The sequence below is a fragment of the Chrysochloris asiatica genome, unplaced genomic scaffold (assembly GCF_000296735.1).
Source record: "Chrysochloris asiatica unplaced genomic scaffold, ChrAsi1.0 scaffold00006, whole genome shotgun sequence".
Classification (NCBI taxonomy): domain Eukaryota; kingdom Metazoa; phylum Chordata; class Mammalia; order Afrosoricida; family Chrysochloridae; genus Chrysochloris; species Chrysochloris asiatica.
This window is the reverse complement of record NW_006408524.1, coordinates 10,324,165-10,343,843: the sequence shown is the minus strand read 5'-3', so window position 1 is coordinate 10,343,843 and position 19,679 is coordinate 10,324,165. Positions and strand designations below refer to the sequence as shown.

The 19,679-nt window shown below is 41.2% G+C and overlaps 1 protein-coding gene across 1 annotated transcript in view; it reads right to left on the bottom strand.

Annotated features, from left to right (window-relative positions):
• Positions 1 to 2,340: 2,340 nt before the first annotated feature.
• The window catches only part of VPS41 (vacuolar protein sorting 41 homolog (S. cerevisiae)), a 259,706-nt gene continuing 242,367 nt past the window's right edge, over positions 2,341 to 19,679 (bottom strand). Inside the window, exons 25-28 of the mRNA XM_006832263.1 lie at positions 7,013 to 7,112; positions 6,854 to 6,898; positions 3,450 to 3,529; positions 2,341 to 2,421 (exon numbers count right to left, since the gene is read on the bottom strand). Of these exons, the coding sequence (XP_006832326.1) occupies positions 2,341 to 2,421; positions 3,450 to 3,529; positions 6,854 to 6,898; positions 7,013 to 7,112 (306 nt within the window). The remainder of the gene's footprint in view (positions 2,422 to 3,449; positions 3,530 to 6,853; positions 6,899 to 7,012; positions 7,113 to 19,679) is intronic.

Here is a 19,679-nt window from a genome sequence, read left to right as displayed (position 1 = left end):
AAACACACCAATAAAGCCATCTGTGCCTGGACTTTTTATTGATGTTTTTGGTGACCTGATCAATTTTTTTTGTGTTATAGGTCTGTTCAAGTTTTATACACTCTGTGTAAGTTTATGTAGGTTGTGTTTTCCTAAAAATGTATCCGTTTCCTCTAGAGTTTCAAATTTGTTGGGGTACAGGTCTTCATAGTATTCTATTATCCTTTTTTTTCTCCATTGATACTGTTGTGACATCACCCGTGTGGCTGTTATTGGATGTTGTTTCTCCCTCTTTTCTTTTGTTAGTTTGAGGAGTCCGCTGCTATGGGACAAAGAACTGAACTGCAAGGCTGGTTTGAATCACAAGGTCAGCTGTTTAAACTTAGCAACTGTTCCTTGAAACTCTGTACAGCGTTGCTATGAGTCAAAAGCAACTCTACAGCACTTAACAGTGGCGTAGAACATATTCTCATGTGGTGTTTTGTAGCTGGTATGTGTGCAGTACACATCAGGTATCCTGCCTTCCGCCCAGACAGATGCATAAAACTGAAATTACTCATTTATGAGACTAAGCTAAGCACCCTGGTAGCACAGCGGTCTACACGTTTGGCAGCTAATAAAAACAACAAAACAGGTAGAACCCACCAGCTGCTCCATGAGCAAAAGATGTGGCCGTCAGCTTCCATAAAGATCCCAGCCGAGGAATTGCTATGGGCAGGTCACTCTAGCTACAGAGTTGTTATGAGCTGGAATTCACTTGATGGCAATGAGTCTGTTGTTTGTAATGGGACTAACAGAGCAGGACAACGGATATGTTTCCACACGTTTACATACGTGTTGTCTTTGTCAGTGGCTGCCACTGAGTAGACCCTTGACTCATGGTGACCCCATGCACCATGGGAGGACACACTGCCAGACCCTGCTCCACCCTGCACCGGGCTTTCACTAGCTGGCTTTCAGAAGAGAGAGGGGCTAGGGAAAAAAGCGCTGCTTCTATAGTATTCAGCACTATAGCAATATGCAAACCTCTACTGACAGATGGCCAGTGGCTGTGCTTGAGGTGGAGTGGCCAGGACAGTACCCAGTGCTTGCATCTGTCAGTGAGAATCGATTCAACCAATGAACCACCAGGTTTCCCTCCACACACATCCACTCACTCACTGTCAGCAAGTGGAATCTGACTCAGAGTGACCCTGCATAGGGTTTCCAAGGCTGCATATCTTTCAAGGGAGCAGAAAGCCATATCTTTCTCCTATGGAGTAACTGGTGGGTTTGAACTGCCAACCTTGAATTTGGCAGTCCAGTGGTTATCCTACAGCACCACACCAGGAGTCCTTTATATTTATTAGAGGATAGCCACACATCTAAAGACAGATGAAACCCCTAATGACAAGACATCCTCACAAGTTTGACGTCTCTATTACCTGCTCTGGGCACTACAAGAGCGGAGGAGGAGGCACCACAGAGATGAGTGGAAACATGCTCACGACTCCACAGGCCACTGTCCCACTTCTCCGGACAATCCCCCTCAGATCTTACAGTCACCCATTTAAAGGATAAACACAAGGTCGACTGGTCAAACCCACCAGTCACTCCTAGGAAACCCTAACGAGGGTTGCTATGAGTCAGAGCCAACTTGAGGGCACTTAACAACAATGGCAATAAAAAACTAATGACCTCTGGCTCTACTGTGCTGAAATTCTTTTATTCCTTATGATGCAGTTGGTTAACCCAATAAAAGAGTCTTTCACAATGAGAAGAGCTAATGTTTATTCAATCAACAAACATTATGTGCCTGCCTGGGCCAGACACTGTCCTCATCATCCTGATACACAGAACATGTGATTAGTGAACGGAAAGCTATGAGAAATCAGACTGCTAATGCTTCCCAGCCAGTATCAGGTGGCTGACAATTGACACAGTGTTCCATTAAATGCCAACTGGGAATATAACTGGTGTGGAAGAGACATCAAGATGTCCAGTCCACGGTGTGAGGACTGTCAGCGGAGTGTGTGGGGAGGAGCCTGCTAGGTGACAGGGAAATGCGCTTGGTGGGGTTTGCAGACAGCTGGGCAAGAATGGTTTTACGAGGGTCTGAAAAATTCATTTGTAACTCCTAGACTTATATTTTAAGTAAAGAATGAGTCAAACCAATAAATGGTAAGATACTGACTGTGAACCCAAATGTTTCAGGCATGGGGGAGCCCCAGCGTTACTCCACTGCAAAGAGAAGCCTCTAGATGACAGGCATGGATGATTGTTCTGACTATAACATAAATGGGTATCAACAATGCTTCTGTCTTTGCAGAACCAGAGTCTTAAAAAGCGTGGTGAGCAGGGCACAGACGAGTAAGAAATGAGCTATTTTTTCATCTCCAAAATTGCACTTCCTGGTCCACGGTTCTTGGCACTGCAGATGTTGCAGAACTGAGCCAGAGAGTTCTAAAATGCAAGCAAAGAAAGCACAGCTTAAAAGGAGCTAATATATTAAATGCAACCCTCCCTCTCCACTTTCATATTGAGAGATACTATGGGAGTGCTCGTTGTTGGGGGGGTGGGTGGGGGTGAAATGCTGTTCCTCGTTGTGGAGATGATTTCTGCCTCACATAGTATTAAGCCCACTTGTTAGTCTGTGACTCAAAGGATACACCCTAATAAAGTCACTCTGATGGGATCTGGTGACTCCTGGTGTGGTGCTGTAGGATCAGCACTAGACTGCAGACCACAAGGTTGGCAGTTCAAACCCACCAGCTGCTCCTGTGAGTTCAAACTAACTGGATGGCACAACAAAAACAAAAATGCAATCTAGGGGAATGGGTTTGGTCCCTAAAGACTAACAGAATCAGGATACTAAGATTGGATTGACAAAGTTACACAACAACAAAAAATTCCCTACTGTTTCTCATGTCGAGATAGCTCAACAGTCGTTTATTTTACCTGAATTAATCAACTATTATGCTTTTATAATGTTCATGAAGCCTACTAAATATATTCCAACTGGATAAATAGATACATGGAGTCATGGAATGGCACTGTTGGATATGCACTAGACTGCTGACCACAAAATCAGCAGTTCAAACCCAGCAGTCTCTCCTTGGAAACCGTATAGAGGGTTGCTATGAGTAGGAATGTACTTGTTGGCACTCAGCAACAATACATGTTGTTGTTAAAGAGCTGTTGAGTCGATTCTGACCCATAGCGACCCTGTATAGGGTTTCCAAGGAGCAGCTGGTGAGCTTGAACCACTGACCTTGCAGTTCAAACGACTTTGCAGTCTGACACATTAGCCCACAGCACCACACCAGGGCTCCAAATAACAATAAATAGATACATTATTTTTTCTTAGGAGACTTAGCCCCAATTATAACCTTGGGAGGCACAGCACCACATGGACAGGCTGTAACTGAGCACACTGCCCTCTGGATGCATCAATTTCTCATCCGCTGAGAGATGCCAAGCTGCCCACTCACCATACTGGGTACGGGCAGGCACTCCTTGTGGAACATATGCCGGCAATGGAAGACTACCATGCTGTAGGGCTTAGCCGCATCTGGAGTGGGGAGAGAAGGAAGCAAGGGGAAAACACTGTCAACGCACAGCGCAAGTTCTTTGACCACTCAATGGAAAAGTCTACCTTACTCTGACTTTGCAGCTGCCTTTGAAAGTGTTGTAAGAAGAACTCCCTAAGGGTGGTATGGGCCAATGAACCGCTGACAGGCAGTTGCGTTGCTTTGTGTTTACATCTGACTTGCTTAACTTTTGTCTCGGTTACCAGCACTACAAATGGAGACTGCTCCACAGCAAATGCAGCAAAACGTACTCTTAAAAATAGCAGAATCACTGTTTTTCTTGTGTATTGTGTGCACACACAAAGGAGCCCTGCTGGCGCTGTAGGATGAGCACTGAGCTGCTAACAACAAGGCTGGTAGTCCAAGCCCACCTGTGGCTCCACGTCTGCTTCCATACAGATTTATAGCCTCGGAAGCCTTCTACAGGATCTTGATGAACTGGAACGTACTTGGTGGCAGTTGGGTCTTTTTTTTTTTTTTGGTGCACATGCATGTATGCATGCATTATACACTACATCACAAATACTGACATCAATTCTGTGGCATTATAGAAAAATATTTTCACTAGCTTCCAGGGCAGCCCTGGGTTCGAGGCCTACATCTGTTGCTTCTGGCTGTGACCTTGCATTTTATTGCATCCCTGGCTGGTCACATCACCTCGATTGCCCCTATATGTGTTGCCAGTTTTTGGATCTAGTATCCCTAGGTAAAGAAATGGGGAATTTAATCTAACTGTATGTTGTTGCTGAATATCACTGAGTCGATTTCTACTCATGACAAACCCATGGGACCCAGCAGCAATGCCCCCCCGCCAGGTGTTCCAGGCTATAAGCCTTATGGGAGCAGACTGCCATAATTATTTTCCCCCCATGAAATCATTTGTGCAACCAAGACTCCTTTCAAATTGTACAAAAGGGGTATAGATCATCTCTTCCTGCTAAAACACTGTCTAAAAAACTATGAACAGTTTATTTTTTTCTTATGCCCCATTATAGTTCTTAATATTAAGTATTCAAAATCCAAACCTATTTCATCGAGACAAGAACCTACAGGAAACAACTTTATATCCTATTGCAAAGCCCAGAGATCTGTGTTTTATAAACCCTTCAAGGGATGCTAAGTTAGCCGGAAGCTTAGAACCACTGCTCTTAAGAATGGCAGATCCAGCACTAAAGTGTGTTAGGATTACACAGCAGAAATTATCTTTGAATTGCATAATTCTGAATATTTTATGTGATTATTATTAGGTGCTGTCAAGTGGATTCAAACGATGAGCAGTTTCTGGCAGGCTTTTTATAGTTTGGATCAGTTTTTTAATCTTTATTTTATAGTGTAATTATCTGAACTTGGTTGATACAGAACTGAACAATGAATAGATGTCAAATCTGTTCCTTTTACTCTTATTTTTCTTTTTTTCCTGTCACTCAAGTTAATACTTGTCTACTCTCTGATGCTGTTGTTGTCTTTGTTGTTGAGGGCCAGAGTCAGTTCTGACTCACAGTGACCCTGTATAGGGTCTCCAAGGAGTGGCTGGTGAGCTTGAACCACCAAACTTGTGGTTCAAACCTACTTTGCAGTTCAGTACATTAACCTGCAGCACCCCATCAGGACTCCCTCTAACCAGTGAATAATTCTCCCTTCCCTCCCATCCCTGATAAATACCACAGAATGTTTCTGTTAGCATGAGAACCTTTTCTTGACATTTTACAATAGTGGTCTCATATAATATTTGTCCTTTCGTGAGTGACTAACTACACTTTGCATTATGTCTTCCAGGCTCCTCCATGTGAAGAGGTGTATTGCAGAGTCATCATTATTCTCCAGCATTGGGCAGTAGTCCATTGTGTGTAATTACCAACGTTTCTTTAGCCATGCCTCTGTTGATGGGCACTCAGGCTGTCTCTGTTATCTTTTTGCTGTTGTGACTAATGCTGTAATGAAAATGGATGTGCACAGATCTATTTGTGTCCTGGCTTTGATTTCTTGAGGAGATATACCAAGTAGAGGGATTGCTGGCTCATTTAGCATGTCTATTTCCAGTATCTTAAGAAAGCGCCAGGCTATTTTCCACCATGGTTGCACCATTTTACAGTCTCACTAGCAGTGTAGAAAGGTTCAAGACTCTGCACCCTATCAACAGCATTTGCTGTTTTCTGCTTTCTTGAACTCTGCTATTGACATTGTGGATGTTGTTTTGATTTGCATCTCTCTAATGGCTAATGTGCTCCTTGGAGGCCAGGATGGCCAAACTTCGTCTCTCATACTTCGGACATATTGTCAGAAGGGACCAGTCACTGGAGTAGGATCTCATGTTTGGTAAGGTGGAGGGCCAGAGAAAAAGGGGAAGACCCGCAGTGAGAAGGACTGGCAAAGTGGCAGCATCAGTGGGCTCAAGCATGGCAACAATTGTAAGGTTAGCCCAGGACTGGGCAGTGTTTCATTCTGTTGTGCATAGGGTTGCTATGAGTTGGTACTGACTCGATGGCACCTAACAACAACAACAACATTGGTTAATGAGGACTCCTAGTGTGGTTCTGTAGAATCAGCACTAGATTGTGAACCACAGGTCAGCAATTCAAACCTACCAGCGGCTCCTTGGAAACCCTATACAGGGTCGCTGAGTCAGAAACAACTCAATGGCACTTAACAACAACAATAGCTAATGAGGAGTCCTGATGTAGTGTCATAGGATAAGCACTCGGGCCATGAGGCTGGTTTGAACTGCAAAGTCGGTGGTTCAAACTCACCAGCCACTCCTCAGAAACCCTATACAGACAGGGTCACTATGAGTTGGAATCGACTCAACCACACTTACCAACAGCAACAACAATGGCTAATGATAGTGAGCTTTTCTTCATATGTTTGCTGGTTGTCTGAATATCTTCTCTGGTGAAGTGTCTGTTCATAACCACTGCCCAGTTTTTAGTAGGATACTTCATCATTTTTTCCATAAGCTTCATGTACTCTAGATTCAAGAGCAAGTGTCGGACTCTTTTCTGACATTCATTTTGGTCTCCCACCCCTGCCCCTGTCTTTTTAATGATCTTTTGTGTTTGTCCTCACACCATTCATAGGGTCTTTGGCCATTACTGTTTGGTTCTTCTTCCTAGTCTGGCTTACTCTGGAAGTTCTACTGAAACCTTCCTACCAATGGGTGACCATGCAAGTGACCACAGAATGACAGCTGACAGATGAGTGGCGGGAATATTGTATTTTATAAAGAGTTATCAGTTAATCTCAAAATGGTAATGATACCTATCATTACTCCATATTTGAGAACCATCTGTCCCTGCTAACCATCTTACCTGATGGAAGGATAGGGGAAAGGCATGCTTCACAGATGTTCTCCTCTGAAAGGAAACAGACACATACACCTTCAATTATACAGTGTGTCTACCTGTCCTCCCCATTCCCTCTCAAAGCTCGGCACATAGCTTGAATAGGAGCATTTCAATTTTACTCACCATCTACCAGAACGCCTTTCATCTGAGTTCTATGCATTTTCTTCAGTAAAGACAGAGAGTCAGCTACCAAAATCTTCTTGCAGCCTTCCCGAAGTAAAATCTAGTACACACATGATAAGAACCAACTTTAAAACATTCCACAATGGGGCAAAGAAAAAACAACTCTATCGGGGATTCAGAAAAATACTTCCAAGAAAGTCTTTCTGGTCTCTCCCTTTCCTCCACTGCCAGTTGGCCTTTTCTTTCTTATAAATATTTAGAGGTTCAGTCCTGTAATGAATGCAAAACAAGATCTAAATTCCAGTCTGGAGAAGATGACACTATCTTACCAATTGCTTCCTAGTACACATTTTTGTCTAACAACAAACCTAGTGCTATCTGAGTCCATTCCATCTCACAGATCCTCTAAGACTGAGTAGGGCTGCCTTGCCAACCTGCAAGGTTGTCAATCGTTATGAAATAGAGTACTTTATCTTTCTTCCATGGAGCAGCTGGTGGGTTTAAACTACCTACCTTCTGGTTGGCAGTCAAGCCCTTTAAACACTACACTTAGGGTTCCTCCTATATGCCTGACTCATTACAAATCCAAATCTTTGCCCATGATGGCAAGACCTCCTATTCCAAAATCCATCTGTTCATAAATAAGAAGTCTGGTGTGGTGTTGTGGGGTAAAGCACTGGATCACAACGTGTGTTTGAACCACATGGTTGGCAGTTCAAACTCACCAGCTGCTTCTTGGCAACTCTATAAAGGCTTGTTATGAGTTGGAACAGACTGGATGGCACTTTACAACAACTGTATAAATATGTACTGGTCCCTATCTGTTCCAGGCACCAAGTATGGAGCAATGAACTAAAACAGATAAGATCTTTGTCCCAAATCCCCATCAGGGTGCCACCTGTCTTTAGTTTCCTTCTAAATCGAATCCAAACCATTTAGCATGGTGCTATGGACACTGTGTGTCAAGTGTTTGTTGAAATAAATTAATCCTCAGATTTGGTGAGTCTTGCTGTTGTTAAGTCCGTTGAGTCGGTTCCAATTCATAGTGATTCATAGGGTTTCTGAGGAGCGGCCGGTGGGTTTGAACTGCTGACCTTGTAGTCCAGTGCATTCCCCTGCAGTGCCACATACCAAGACTCTTAGGAGGGGTGATAGGTGGAAAATGATTGCAGATACTAATATTCATTTGATTAATTCTGTTATCCTTTCTCAGTAGTGAACTTTTTCTGTTAGACACTTTTGCTGTTTCTGTGTAGGTTTTAATTTTAAATCTTCCCTCTACTTGCCTGGATGACTCTGGGAGAGCTCACACACTCCAGCAGCCACAGGAGGCAGGACACTCACAGCGGAGGGGTGACAGCCCATCTTTGGCTGGTGTGACTTTGTGCTGCATAACTAGGGACCTGGTGAGCTTAGAAATTCTTAACCTGTTTTGAGCCAGTGGGGATAATTTGGGGAGGGAACGTATTTTATCTTTCAAACACTTTTTGTTGCGCATGGTGTGAGTTTTGATGCTTTTCTGGGCTTTCTTGGGTATCTGAGTAGAAGATTGGGAGAGACTGACAAGTCTTTCAGTTGGATGTCATTTTATATCAGCACTTGTTGCTTCTTTGGAAGGCAGAGACCTATCCAAGGTCTGAAGAACCAACGGGTCCTGTAGCATTTCTCTTCTGGCCCCATGTGCTGTGTTTGATGGAATTGTGTGTAACTGTACAGAGCTGATACAGAAGGCCACATAAAAAAGACATGACTGACTCACTATGGCCCAGCTCTGGGGTGAGGGTCCTGAGAAGACAACCTCCGTAAGGGGCTATGCTCATAGGAAGTCCTACCATCAGCAGCGTACATAGGCTTTCTTCATACTGACACAGTCTCAGTTCCAAAACCTACATGGAGCTTCTGCTTCTATAGGATTTTAAATGCATGCCATGTTGTTGTTGTTGTTGTTAGGTGACATCGATTTGGTACTGACTCATAGCAACCTTATGCACAACAGAATGAAACACTGCCTGATCCTGGGCCAACGTCACTGTTGTTGCCACGCTTGAGCCCATTGATGCTGCCACTTGGCCAATCCATCTCTTTGGGGATCTTCCTCTTTTTCTCTGACCCATCCATCCTACGAAACATGATATCCTTCTTCAGTGACTGGTCCCTCCTGACAATATGTCTTAAGTATGAAAGACGAAGTTTGGCCATCTGGCCTCCAAGGAGCACTCTGGCTGCACTTGTTCCAGAAATCTAATGAGATGTTTTGTTTTTTAAAATTCTACTGCTCTGAGACAATTTTTATACCTTTAATCATAAACATCTTCTGTACTCTTCCTAAAACCAAACAGTAGTTTAGCTTAGAAGTTGTGGTGTGGTGCTGTTGCACAAGCACAGGACTGTTAACTGTAAGGTTGGCAGTTCAAATCTACCAGCCATTCCTAGACAACCTTATGTAGGCTGCTATGAGTCTGAACTGGCTTGACGGCAATCAACAACAAAAGTTTAGCTTAACTAGTAGAAAAGATCTGTCTTGATCATTTTGCTTTTTTAAGAACTACCAATATGGGATCAGGGGGGCGTGGTGGCTCTGTAGGATAAACAACTGGACTGCTAACCACAAGGTCAGTGGTTGGAAGCCACCAGTGACTCCGTGGGCAAAACATAAGGCTTTCGGCTTCCACAAGAATTACAGCCTTAGAAACCCTACACAGTGTCGCTATGCATCAGAGCTGACTTGACAGCACTTAACAACAATATGGAATCAAGTTGGCAACAACACTTGAAAGATTACATAGGAAACTTAGGAGGCAATGAATTCATATTAATGGGGATGACACACTACGGAAAAGGCACGTGAGATGGCTGCACAATTTGAAGACTGTAATTAATAACAGTGATTTGTACATGGTGGTGGTTATGTGCCATGGAGTCGCTCTGACACATGCAACCCTGCTGTAAATCTAAGGCTATGAATCTTTACTGGAGCAGAAAGCCTCATCTTTCTCCCATGGAACAGTTGGTATGTTTGAACTGCTGACCTTGAAATTATCAGCCCGACTTGCAACCACTACGCAACCAGAGCTCCTTTGGTATGCACATGTAGACATCTCTGAATTGGTGCACATTTTGCTGTATATATTCTCAACAACAACAATAAAATAAAATAAACTATACAAAATATTCTACTGAAAATTGGATCTTTAGACTCTTTTGCAAAAGGCATAAAAATTTTAATAAACATAATTAAAAATAAAAGAGTAAATGATAGTGAAAGAAACATCTAGGAAATGCTGATAACAGTAAACGTGAAGAACAAAATAGAAGCAAACCTATAACACTGTTCAATCGCCAAGATAAAAATAAAACTTAAGAAAAATTCTGTCAATTTCAATAGCTGGTAAAATGGTTCCAAAAGCAGCAGCTCAGAGCATCAGTAGGTGTTAGAGACCCTCTCCATGAGTTATACAGGAGGAGGGCCAGCCATCTAGACCGAAGCCACTGTGCCTACAAACGAAAGTGTAAAACAAACGAACAAACAAAAGGTAAACTAAGAAAAACCCACTGTCTAGCAGGAGTTCATTTTCCTAAATAGGTATAATCCATCTATCCACAGAAAGTATTATCTAGGAAAAAAAAAATCAATATTCAGAGGCAAACAGCCAGGAGAGGTGAAATCATAAACATATAGTGTACTATGCTACTTTCTACTTCAATCTCTCCAAGTTCAAGGTTCCAAATCAGAAAACTATGAAAACATCCCACTGACTGGATGCCAGGCAGGTACATAAAGAAACGAGACTACCCCTTGTAGAGTTACTGCTTTATCTATAACATCACTACATAACTTGAAGGCAATCAAAAAGGGGGCGTGAAAGAAGACCGTATAGATTCTTGGCAGCCCTCCATTAAGGTTTCCAAGGCCGTCAATCTTTACAGGAACAGAAAGCCTCATCTTTCTCCTGCAAAACTGCTTGCTGGTAGTTTCAAACTGCTGACCTTAAGGTTAGTAGCCCGTTAAGAGTAGTGGTTACGAATCAGGCTGCGAACCCCTAGGTCAGCAGTTCAAAACTACCAGCTGTTCCATGGGAGAAAGATGAGGCTTTCTGCTCCCGTATAGATTTATAGTCTTGGAAACCCTGTACAGGGTCGCTGTGAGTCGGAACCAATGGCACGGCACATAACCAACCACCACCACACTACTAGAGCTCATAGTGTTATTTTACAGATTTCAACATCAGGCTTAGGGCAAAGCATTGTCTTGATTTTAGATCCCCAGTTGTAACTACATCAGTGACTCATGAAAAAAGTGCTACTGTTAACAATGATTTAATCTCTAATTCCCAAAAGTTCCTATTAGCTATTTCCCATGAGTGTCTTTATTAAGACCTGGATGAGGGATGTTGTAGAAGTTCACTAAGGAGACTGTCTTCACTCCCTTCTGACCATGTCTCTTTCTCTCTTTCTAGGTCTTCTGATCTGGCTTCTCCCTCTAGCTGTGAACTTCTACTTCCCACAGTCTCTTTCCTATGCTTGCAAATTTGATGTCATTTACACACAGAGAACACAGGCACTCTCTTCTGTCATCCGTGCATTTAATGACCACATTCCACATTGACATTGAGTAGCAGTGCTAATCACATTCTGAATATGCTCATCCATTACACATTGTATTATTTTTAAAATATGAAATACTTCAAACATATAGACTACAATGGAAAACACAATAATTATTCAAGTCTGTACCACCAAGATTTAACAAATTTTAAAGTAGTACCAATACAGCTGATGCTTTCCTTAATGTTTACATTTTTTCTCATTATTTATTTCCTCCTCTTTTGTCCTTAGAAACACAACTCCAAATAGGGTGAGCGTGTGTGTAACTACAAAATGCTACTGGCAGTGTCCATGCTACCCAGACATAGTCAGAGTGATAAATACTGAGTCCGAGAAGGGGTTTCTTCCCAAATGCAAAAGCGAAGGTGCATCAGGAAAGAGCCCTTTGCTTCCCACATCTTCCAGCCTGGAAGGTGAAAAGTGAAGCCGGGAGGAGCTGCGTCCACCTTGTGAGCCAGAAGTAGTAAGCCTGAGGTATAGTCTCCTGCTTATGGATGTTTATGCTATTTCCAGTTTGGGACTATAAAGGATAAAGCTGTTAAGAACATTCTTGCACAGATTGCTTTGTGTACCTGTTTTTCGTTTCTTGGGAGAATACCTACTAGAAACTTTTGGGTTACAGAGCAGGTACACGTTTAACTTTTACAGTGACTACCAACTTTAAAAGTGACTTTTCAAAGCTGTTACTTTTATACTTGCACACACTAAATTTTGGTAAGTCATAAATCTACTCTCCTTATTCTTCTTGAGTAATGTTAGCTTTTAATACTAAATTCTTTGGGGATTTTAATAAAATTTTACTAAATTTTATGATTTACTTTATGAAATTTAGAGAATTGATATCTTTTAAAATTGTTGTTGTTGTTAAGTGCCGCTGAGTTGATTCCAACCCATAGTGACCCTGTACAGGGTTTCCGAGGCTATAAATCTTTACGGGAGCAGAAAGCCTCATCTTTCTCCCATGGAACCACTGGTAGTTTTGAACTGCTGACCTTGAGATGAGCAGTTTTTATTTATTTTACACAAGCATTTTAACTACTAAGAATAATCCTTTCAGACATTTCTTGTAATTATGGTTAAAAGATTTAATAAGCAAATCAGTTAAAGACATTTTATACTTTCCAAATACTTGGTATTTCTTGCTATGCAAGTGAAATCTAGCAAACTGTCTGCCCTTTATATAACAAAGATCCTCACATTTAATCAGCAGATGTTTTTCCTATGAAAGTACTTTTTCCAATCCAGGTCCATAAGAATGATGTACTTTTACAATCCAATGAACTCAAAAGTTTTTGAAACCCAAAGGTAAATGTAATGGAGGCAGAGAAGATGACATGGAGAGAAGGAGCGGCTGGGGACTTTAGACCCAGAAAGGGAGAGGGGCTGTATGCTGTATACCCTTTGGTTGGTTGATGATGCATGGAGGGGATTGTAACCATGGCAATATAATGATATATGATAGGATGAATGTAAAGCTAATGTTCTCCCATGTAAACTATCACATAATTCACAATAAAACATTTAAAAAAAAAAAAAAAGGTAAATGTAGTTCTTAGCAGAATCAAGACACATTATGATGGTTCAAAGACAGATTCATTTAAAAGCATCTCATTTCTGTAAACAGTTAAGTTTCTAATTTGAATGTAGTTTTAAAATAACCACATTAGAGACCTGAGCATATAAAATGACAATACTCAAAGGAGGGTCACAGTTCAGAACTGTCCTGTTTGGGGTGGAAAACCCCTTTCATAGTGATTTTGTTGTTGTTATAATTAGATTTATAGCATTTTCATTCTAATGAACAAGTCAAATCAGGGATCATTGTTATTTTGGAATCCCAGTATTTAGTCTATAAATGAAAACTGTTGTTGTTGTTAAGTGCTGTCTTGTAGGTTCTAACCCATAGCAACCCTGTATAGGGTTTCCAAGGAGCAGCTGGTGAGCTTGAACCGCTGACCTTGCAGTAAAAACAAATGAAGATTAGCCCACATCTATTCCAATGACCCAGATGCTTGTAATAAACTATTACATTTCCAAAGTTCTGAAATGGCCAATAGACCATAAGACATTTCTTTAGGTTCCTGTTTGAAACCAACAGTCCCATCAAACTGCTAGCCTTGACTTAGGGCCAAATTATGGATGTATTTTTAATAAGTAAAAAAATGGTCAATTTCCCAATGATTTACATAGAATTTTTGCATTTGTATTAACAAATACAGGTGGGCTCTTAATTTTTCTCTCATCTTATCTTCATGTAATATTGATGTTAAGGTTATGCCAGCACCCCATGAGAAACTGGTAAACTTTTCCTTTCTAGTCTCTGGAAGTTTGTATAAAATAGGGGTTGCCTTTTTTTTTTTTTCTATTTTTAATGATTTAATGAAGCTTTTCTCTAAAATCAAGTTTATGGACTAGTGCTTTTAACTAATGATGAAATTTCTAATAATTATAGGTTAATTCTGTTTGTTCTTGAGTAAATTCTGGAGATTTATACTTTCCTAGAAAATAACTTATCTCATTTCAATTTTTAAATATGTGGATATAAAGTTGTTTGCAGTATTCATTTGGTTTTTAAATCTTGTCTGTTTCAGTAGCTATAGAACTTTTATTCCTAATATTTCTTTTCACCTTGTTCTTTTTGATTTTGTTGGTGGGTTTCCTACTTTATTAAACTTTCTCTTCTCTCCCTTGTTAATCGCTCCTTTCTATTTTCATCTCTTAAACTTTCTGTGTTGCATTCTGATTATTTTATCAGATCGATCATCTAGCTCTCTAAATTCTCCTTTTCAATTGTGTCTAATCTGCAATTGATTTTATTCACTGATAATTTAAAACACACACTCACACACATACATTTTAAGGATTTGAACCTGAATATTTTTAATATATTTCCATTTTTTATAATATTGTTTTATCTTATAAGATAGTTATTCTTTCATGTCTTTAAAAAAACAACAAAACAGATTTATTTGCAACCATTTTGAGAAGACTTTCGTAATGTCAGTTCTTGGAAACATGAGACTGCTGTAACATGGCTCAGACTTCTGGAGACAGTGCCTGCTGACTCTTTCTCACAATATGGTTTGTCTGTGGTTCTTTCTACTGTGACAGAGATGACCTGCAGCAGAGGAGGAGTGCTGTGACCCTAAACTGAGGGCTCACGGTTCACAGTGCTTTCATTACTGCTACATGGGGCCTCAAGGGATTTCCATGATGATAGAAAAGTTTTCATAAGCAGTGCAGTATAAATTCATAGCCTACAATTTCTTGGGTGGGGGGGATTATTTTTATTTCCTCCCTCATTAGTCCCTGAAGAGACAGATACTTGTCCTGTTACTTTATAGAACCAGAAGGAGGACTTCTTTTAGGACTTCTGGTTTAGACTTTGAGCAGGGCTTTCAATTGTATCTCTTCTCCCTCTGGGTGGGCTAAAGGTTAGTCATATAAGCATTAGACCCTAACCTGGTAACTCTCTCTGGTATCCCAGAAGGCAGCATTGGTGTAATCTTTCCCTTCCCACTCTGGCTTTGCTCTTTCTTGGCATTTCCTGGTACCTCGATATTTCTTTTTCTGTTGTTATCTAATAAGGATTAAAATTGGAGGAGTGCTGTGACTCTGTAGGATGAGCACTGGGCTGCTAACCACAAGGTCAGTGGTTTGAGTCCACCAGCTGCCCCACTGGAGAAAGATGAGGTTTTTGGCCCACATAACAATTTGCAGCCTTGGAAACTCTATACAGGGTCATGCTGAGTTGGAACCGACTTGACAGCAAAGGGCTGAAAACATTACACTTTTTAAAACACATTAAACTTAGCATTTAATCAGAAATCTAAAGTTTTCCTATGATTTAGGACAATATATTTGGAATCTATGTACTGTTGGCCATGTTAAGCTCCTTATGTTAGGCAAAGTAGAAATCAAAAGCTGATTTTATTATAAAGAGATTTCATCTATATTTTCTGCTGCTGTTGAATGCTCTTGAGTTGGTTCCAACTCACAGTGCCCCTGTTATGTTATGTGAGGCTATAAATCTTTATGGGGCTTTGTAGTACTTGTTGATAAGTACTGTTGAGTCGGTTCCAACTCACAGTGACCCTGTATAGGGTTTCGGAAGCATTAAATCTTTATGAGACTTTGTTGTTGTTGTTGTTAAGTGTTGTCGAGTCAGTTCCAACCTAGAGTGACCCTGTATAGGGCTTCTATGGCGCAGCTGGTGAGCTTGACCACTGACCTTGCAGATCAAACTAACCTGGCAGTCCAACGTATTAATCCTCAGTGCCACATCAGGAGTTCTAAGTTTTTCTAAGTTCTGTGTTTTATTAATGACACCATTATTGTTTCCTCTTCACTGCCTTCAAGACAACCAGCTGTAGCTTCTACAGTCAATTGGATCTGTGCACATTTATAGAAAGTCCATTTACAGTAAATCTGCTACTGTGAATGAATGTAAGAATGTATAGGATAGCTGTTGAAAGTCAACACGAGACCCTAGATTGTTCTGATCTTTCTAATTTCTCTGCAGTTCATCATCTTTGATAATATTCCCAAACAAAAGCAACACACTAGAGTCACAGATATTCCATAAGGTAATACAAGAATCGCACAGTTGAAAAGTTGTTAGGGTTCATTAGCAACAGCTGCCGTGGGTAAGAAGCCATAAAAAGTGCCATATTTCTGAAATTTTGATTTTAAAAAATTATTTTGAAGTGTTTAATTAAAAAAAAAAGGAAAAAAGAAAGCTGTTGAACTTTTTGCTGACATTGCCTTGGTTCATGTGTTTATTGTTAGAACTGCCAATGACAGACAGGCTCCCTGGCTTTACAGAGGTTTCAAAATGGTACCAGAGCTAGACTGGGAACCCAGTTCTCATTTCCAATTCATCATTTAGGCTTTGACTTGATGTGGGATTTGCATTCTACTTGGAAAGTTTCTATTTAGTTAAGTTATATAGTTACATATAGTTATATCTAACAATGAAAAATGAGGAGTTCTGGTAGCATAGTGGGTTATCAATGAGGCTGCTAACCTCAAGGTCAGCAGTTTGAATTTACCAGTTTGCTCAGCAGGAGAATAATGAGGCTTTCTACTCTTGTAAATATTTACAGCCTCAAAAACCCCTACACAGGGTGGCTTTGAGTTGGAACCTACTCCACGCTGCCAATTATGAGAAATGGCAAACCATGTCTAGCATGGATTCTATTCCAAGAAAAAGATCAGTATAAGGGTACATTTTCTTTCTCTCTTCAGGTGCGGTTGGCCTAATTTTCAATACTCAGATATTTCACGTTTGCATTATTTTTGACAGCTGGACAAAAGAAACTGGGCAATTTTCTCTTAGGTTGGTAGGTGGCTGGGGAGAAAATTAGTATCTTTAAAAACAGAATGAAAGAAAGTGTCCCAATTCTAATCTTGGTCACAGATGGTAACAGAACAGAAACCACAGGTCAAAATTTGGACTAGTAATACTCATGGAAAGAAATTAACTCCTCCACACCTCAGAAGGCAGCGCACCACTTGGAGAAAGTGCATGGATTTGGATTCCAAAGACCTGAGTTCTAATCCCATCTCTACTAAGGGACTGAAGAAATCACTTAATATCCCCATTTCTCATTATCGCGGGCCCACTGGGAGAATGTGGGTAGATACTGTCACATGTAAGATGTATGCAAATACAAAGGGCCAATCATCACAATTATACAAATCCCAGAATTTCTATTGCAGGGACAGTGGGCTGAATGCTGTGTACATCATGGCAAAGGTTTTATGTGACTTTTCAAAAATCATAGGATTCTGGATTGGTCTTAGAGGTCATTCAATTCGATAATCCAAGTGGAGCTGAACCACCATTTGCCTTCAAGTCAGGCTTCTGACAGAGAAAGGTGTTAGCTTAAAAGCAACTCAGTTTTGCCTAAGAGCGCTGTGGCTCTGTAGAATAAACAGTGGATTGTGAACCACAGGGTCAGCAATTCGAGCCCACAGCCCCTCTACAGGAGAAACATGAGGCTTTCTGCTCCCACAATGATCTACAGCCTTGGAACTCCTATGCAATGGTTGCTGTGAGTAGGAACCAACCTGACAGCACTTACCATCAACAACAATATTGGCCCAAGGAGCTGCTAAAGGACTTGAGTTTGAGGTTTAATCAAACCCCTGCCTTTTTATGCCCACTTTTCTGGGCAAAAGAGGCCCAAGAATGTGCTATGACTGGATTCAAGTTGCACAACTAACTTAACAGGGTCAGGTTCACACTATGGGCTCAAGAGTCTTGTTGTTAAGTGCCGTCGAGTCGGCTCTGACCCACAGTGAACCTGTATAGGGTTTCTGAGGAACAGCTGGTGAGTTTGAACCTCCGACTTTGCAGTTCAATGATCCATAGCAACCCTGAATAGGGTTTCCAAGGAGCAGATGGTGAGCTTGAGCCACCGACCTTGCAGTTCAAATGGCTTTGCAGCCTGGCGCCTTAACCCACAGCGCCACAACAGGCCTCCGGAAGAGTCTTAGCTGAGAGCTATTTCCATTCACCTTGCTGTGTCTTTAAGGAAGAAGGGAAGAAAATTTTTTTCCTGCATAGGTATTATCTTTCTGAGAAACTAGGAAACTACTATCTAGTTAGACCTAATTAGCAGATTTTTAGGGATCACTCATGGGTGTGAAAGTAGCTCTCTGGTAATGAAGTGGTTACAAATTGGGCTGCGAACCTCAAGGTCAACAGTTCGAAACTACCAGCTGTTATGCAGAAGGAAGATGAGGCTTTCTGCTCCCATAAAGATTTGCAGCCTTGGAAACCCTATACAGGGTCGCTATGAGTCGGAACCTACTCCACGGCACACCACCACCACCACTACCACCACCACCACCATGGGTTTGAGATGAATACAGTGTAGAGAAAGACCATGACAGACAGCAGGAGTTGGGGTCAAGCCCAATTGATCACCTTCCTAGAAAGATTAACTTGAGACTCAATCTTCTCAACTGTTTTGAAGATGAAATGAGTGTCAAATGAGTCGGTTAAAAGAGCAAAGATGCTAGAATCCTTATGGAAAAACAGTCTCCGATGGCAGAAATGTGAAGGTGAAAGAATGACTAAATTTATAGCATTAAAACATTTGTAAGTTTTAGCCAGTCTGTAATGAAAATTGAAATATTATTCACACCAAATTATTTTAGAGAAAGCTTGATACCAAATTAAATTATATTTATTTGAATAATTATATTGAAATCAGGCCTAGAAACATCTGAAGTTTATGATATGTGATTGTTGTTGTGAAGTGCTGTCGAGTCAGTTCTGACTCATAGTGACCCCGTGTAGGGTTTCCAAGGAGAGGCTGGTAGAATTGAACCACCGACCTTGCAGTGCAATCCGACATTGCAGTCACGTGCTTATCCTACAGCACCACATCAGGAGTCCCATAACATGGGATAAGAGGTACTTTATTTTTTTTTTATTGTTTAATGTTTTATTGTGAATTATGTGATAGTTTACATGGGAGAACATTAGCTTTACATTCATTCTATCATATATTGTTTCACTGCCATGGTTACAATCACTTCCATGTCTCATCAACAAACCAAAGGGTAGATAGACCCTGCAAGCCTGACCCAGGTCATCAGCACACAGCCCCTCTCCCTCTCCAGGTCTAAAGTCCCCAGCTGCTCCATCTCTCCACGTCATCATCTCTGCCAATAAGAGCTACTTTTACTGCTCGAATGTTAGGAAGTTTTAAAACTCTGTTTAGTTCTACTACTACGGTCAAAACAAGAACAAGAACCAAACCCGGTGCCATTGGGTTGATCTGGACTGCTAGGGGCATGAAAAGACCTAGGAAAACTGCTCCACAGTGTTTTCTAGGCTGAGATATTCACAGGAGCGGACAGCTGCCTCTCTCCCAAGGAGACGTTTCAGGGAACAGCCCGGCTGGTAACCTACTGCGCCACCAGAGCTGACTAGTCAGGCGGCTGTTGTTGAGTAGGTCGAGTAGGTCATAGTGACCCTGTAGAGTTTGAACTGCCAACCTTCAAACTGACCTTGAGGTCGAGTGTTTATCCTATGGACCAACATGTA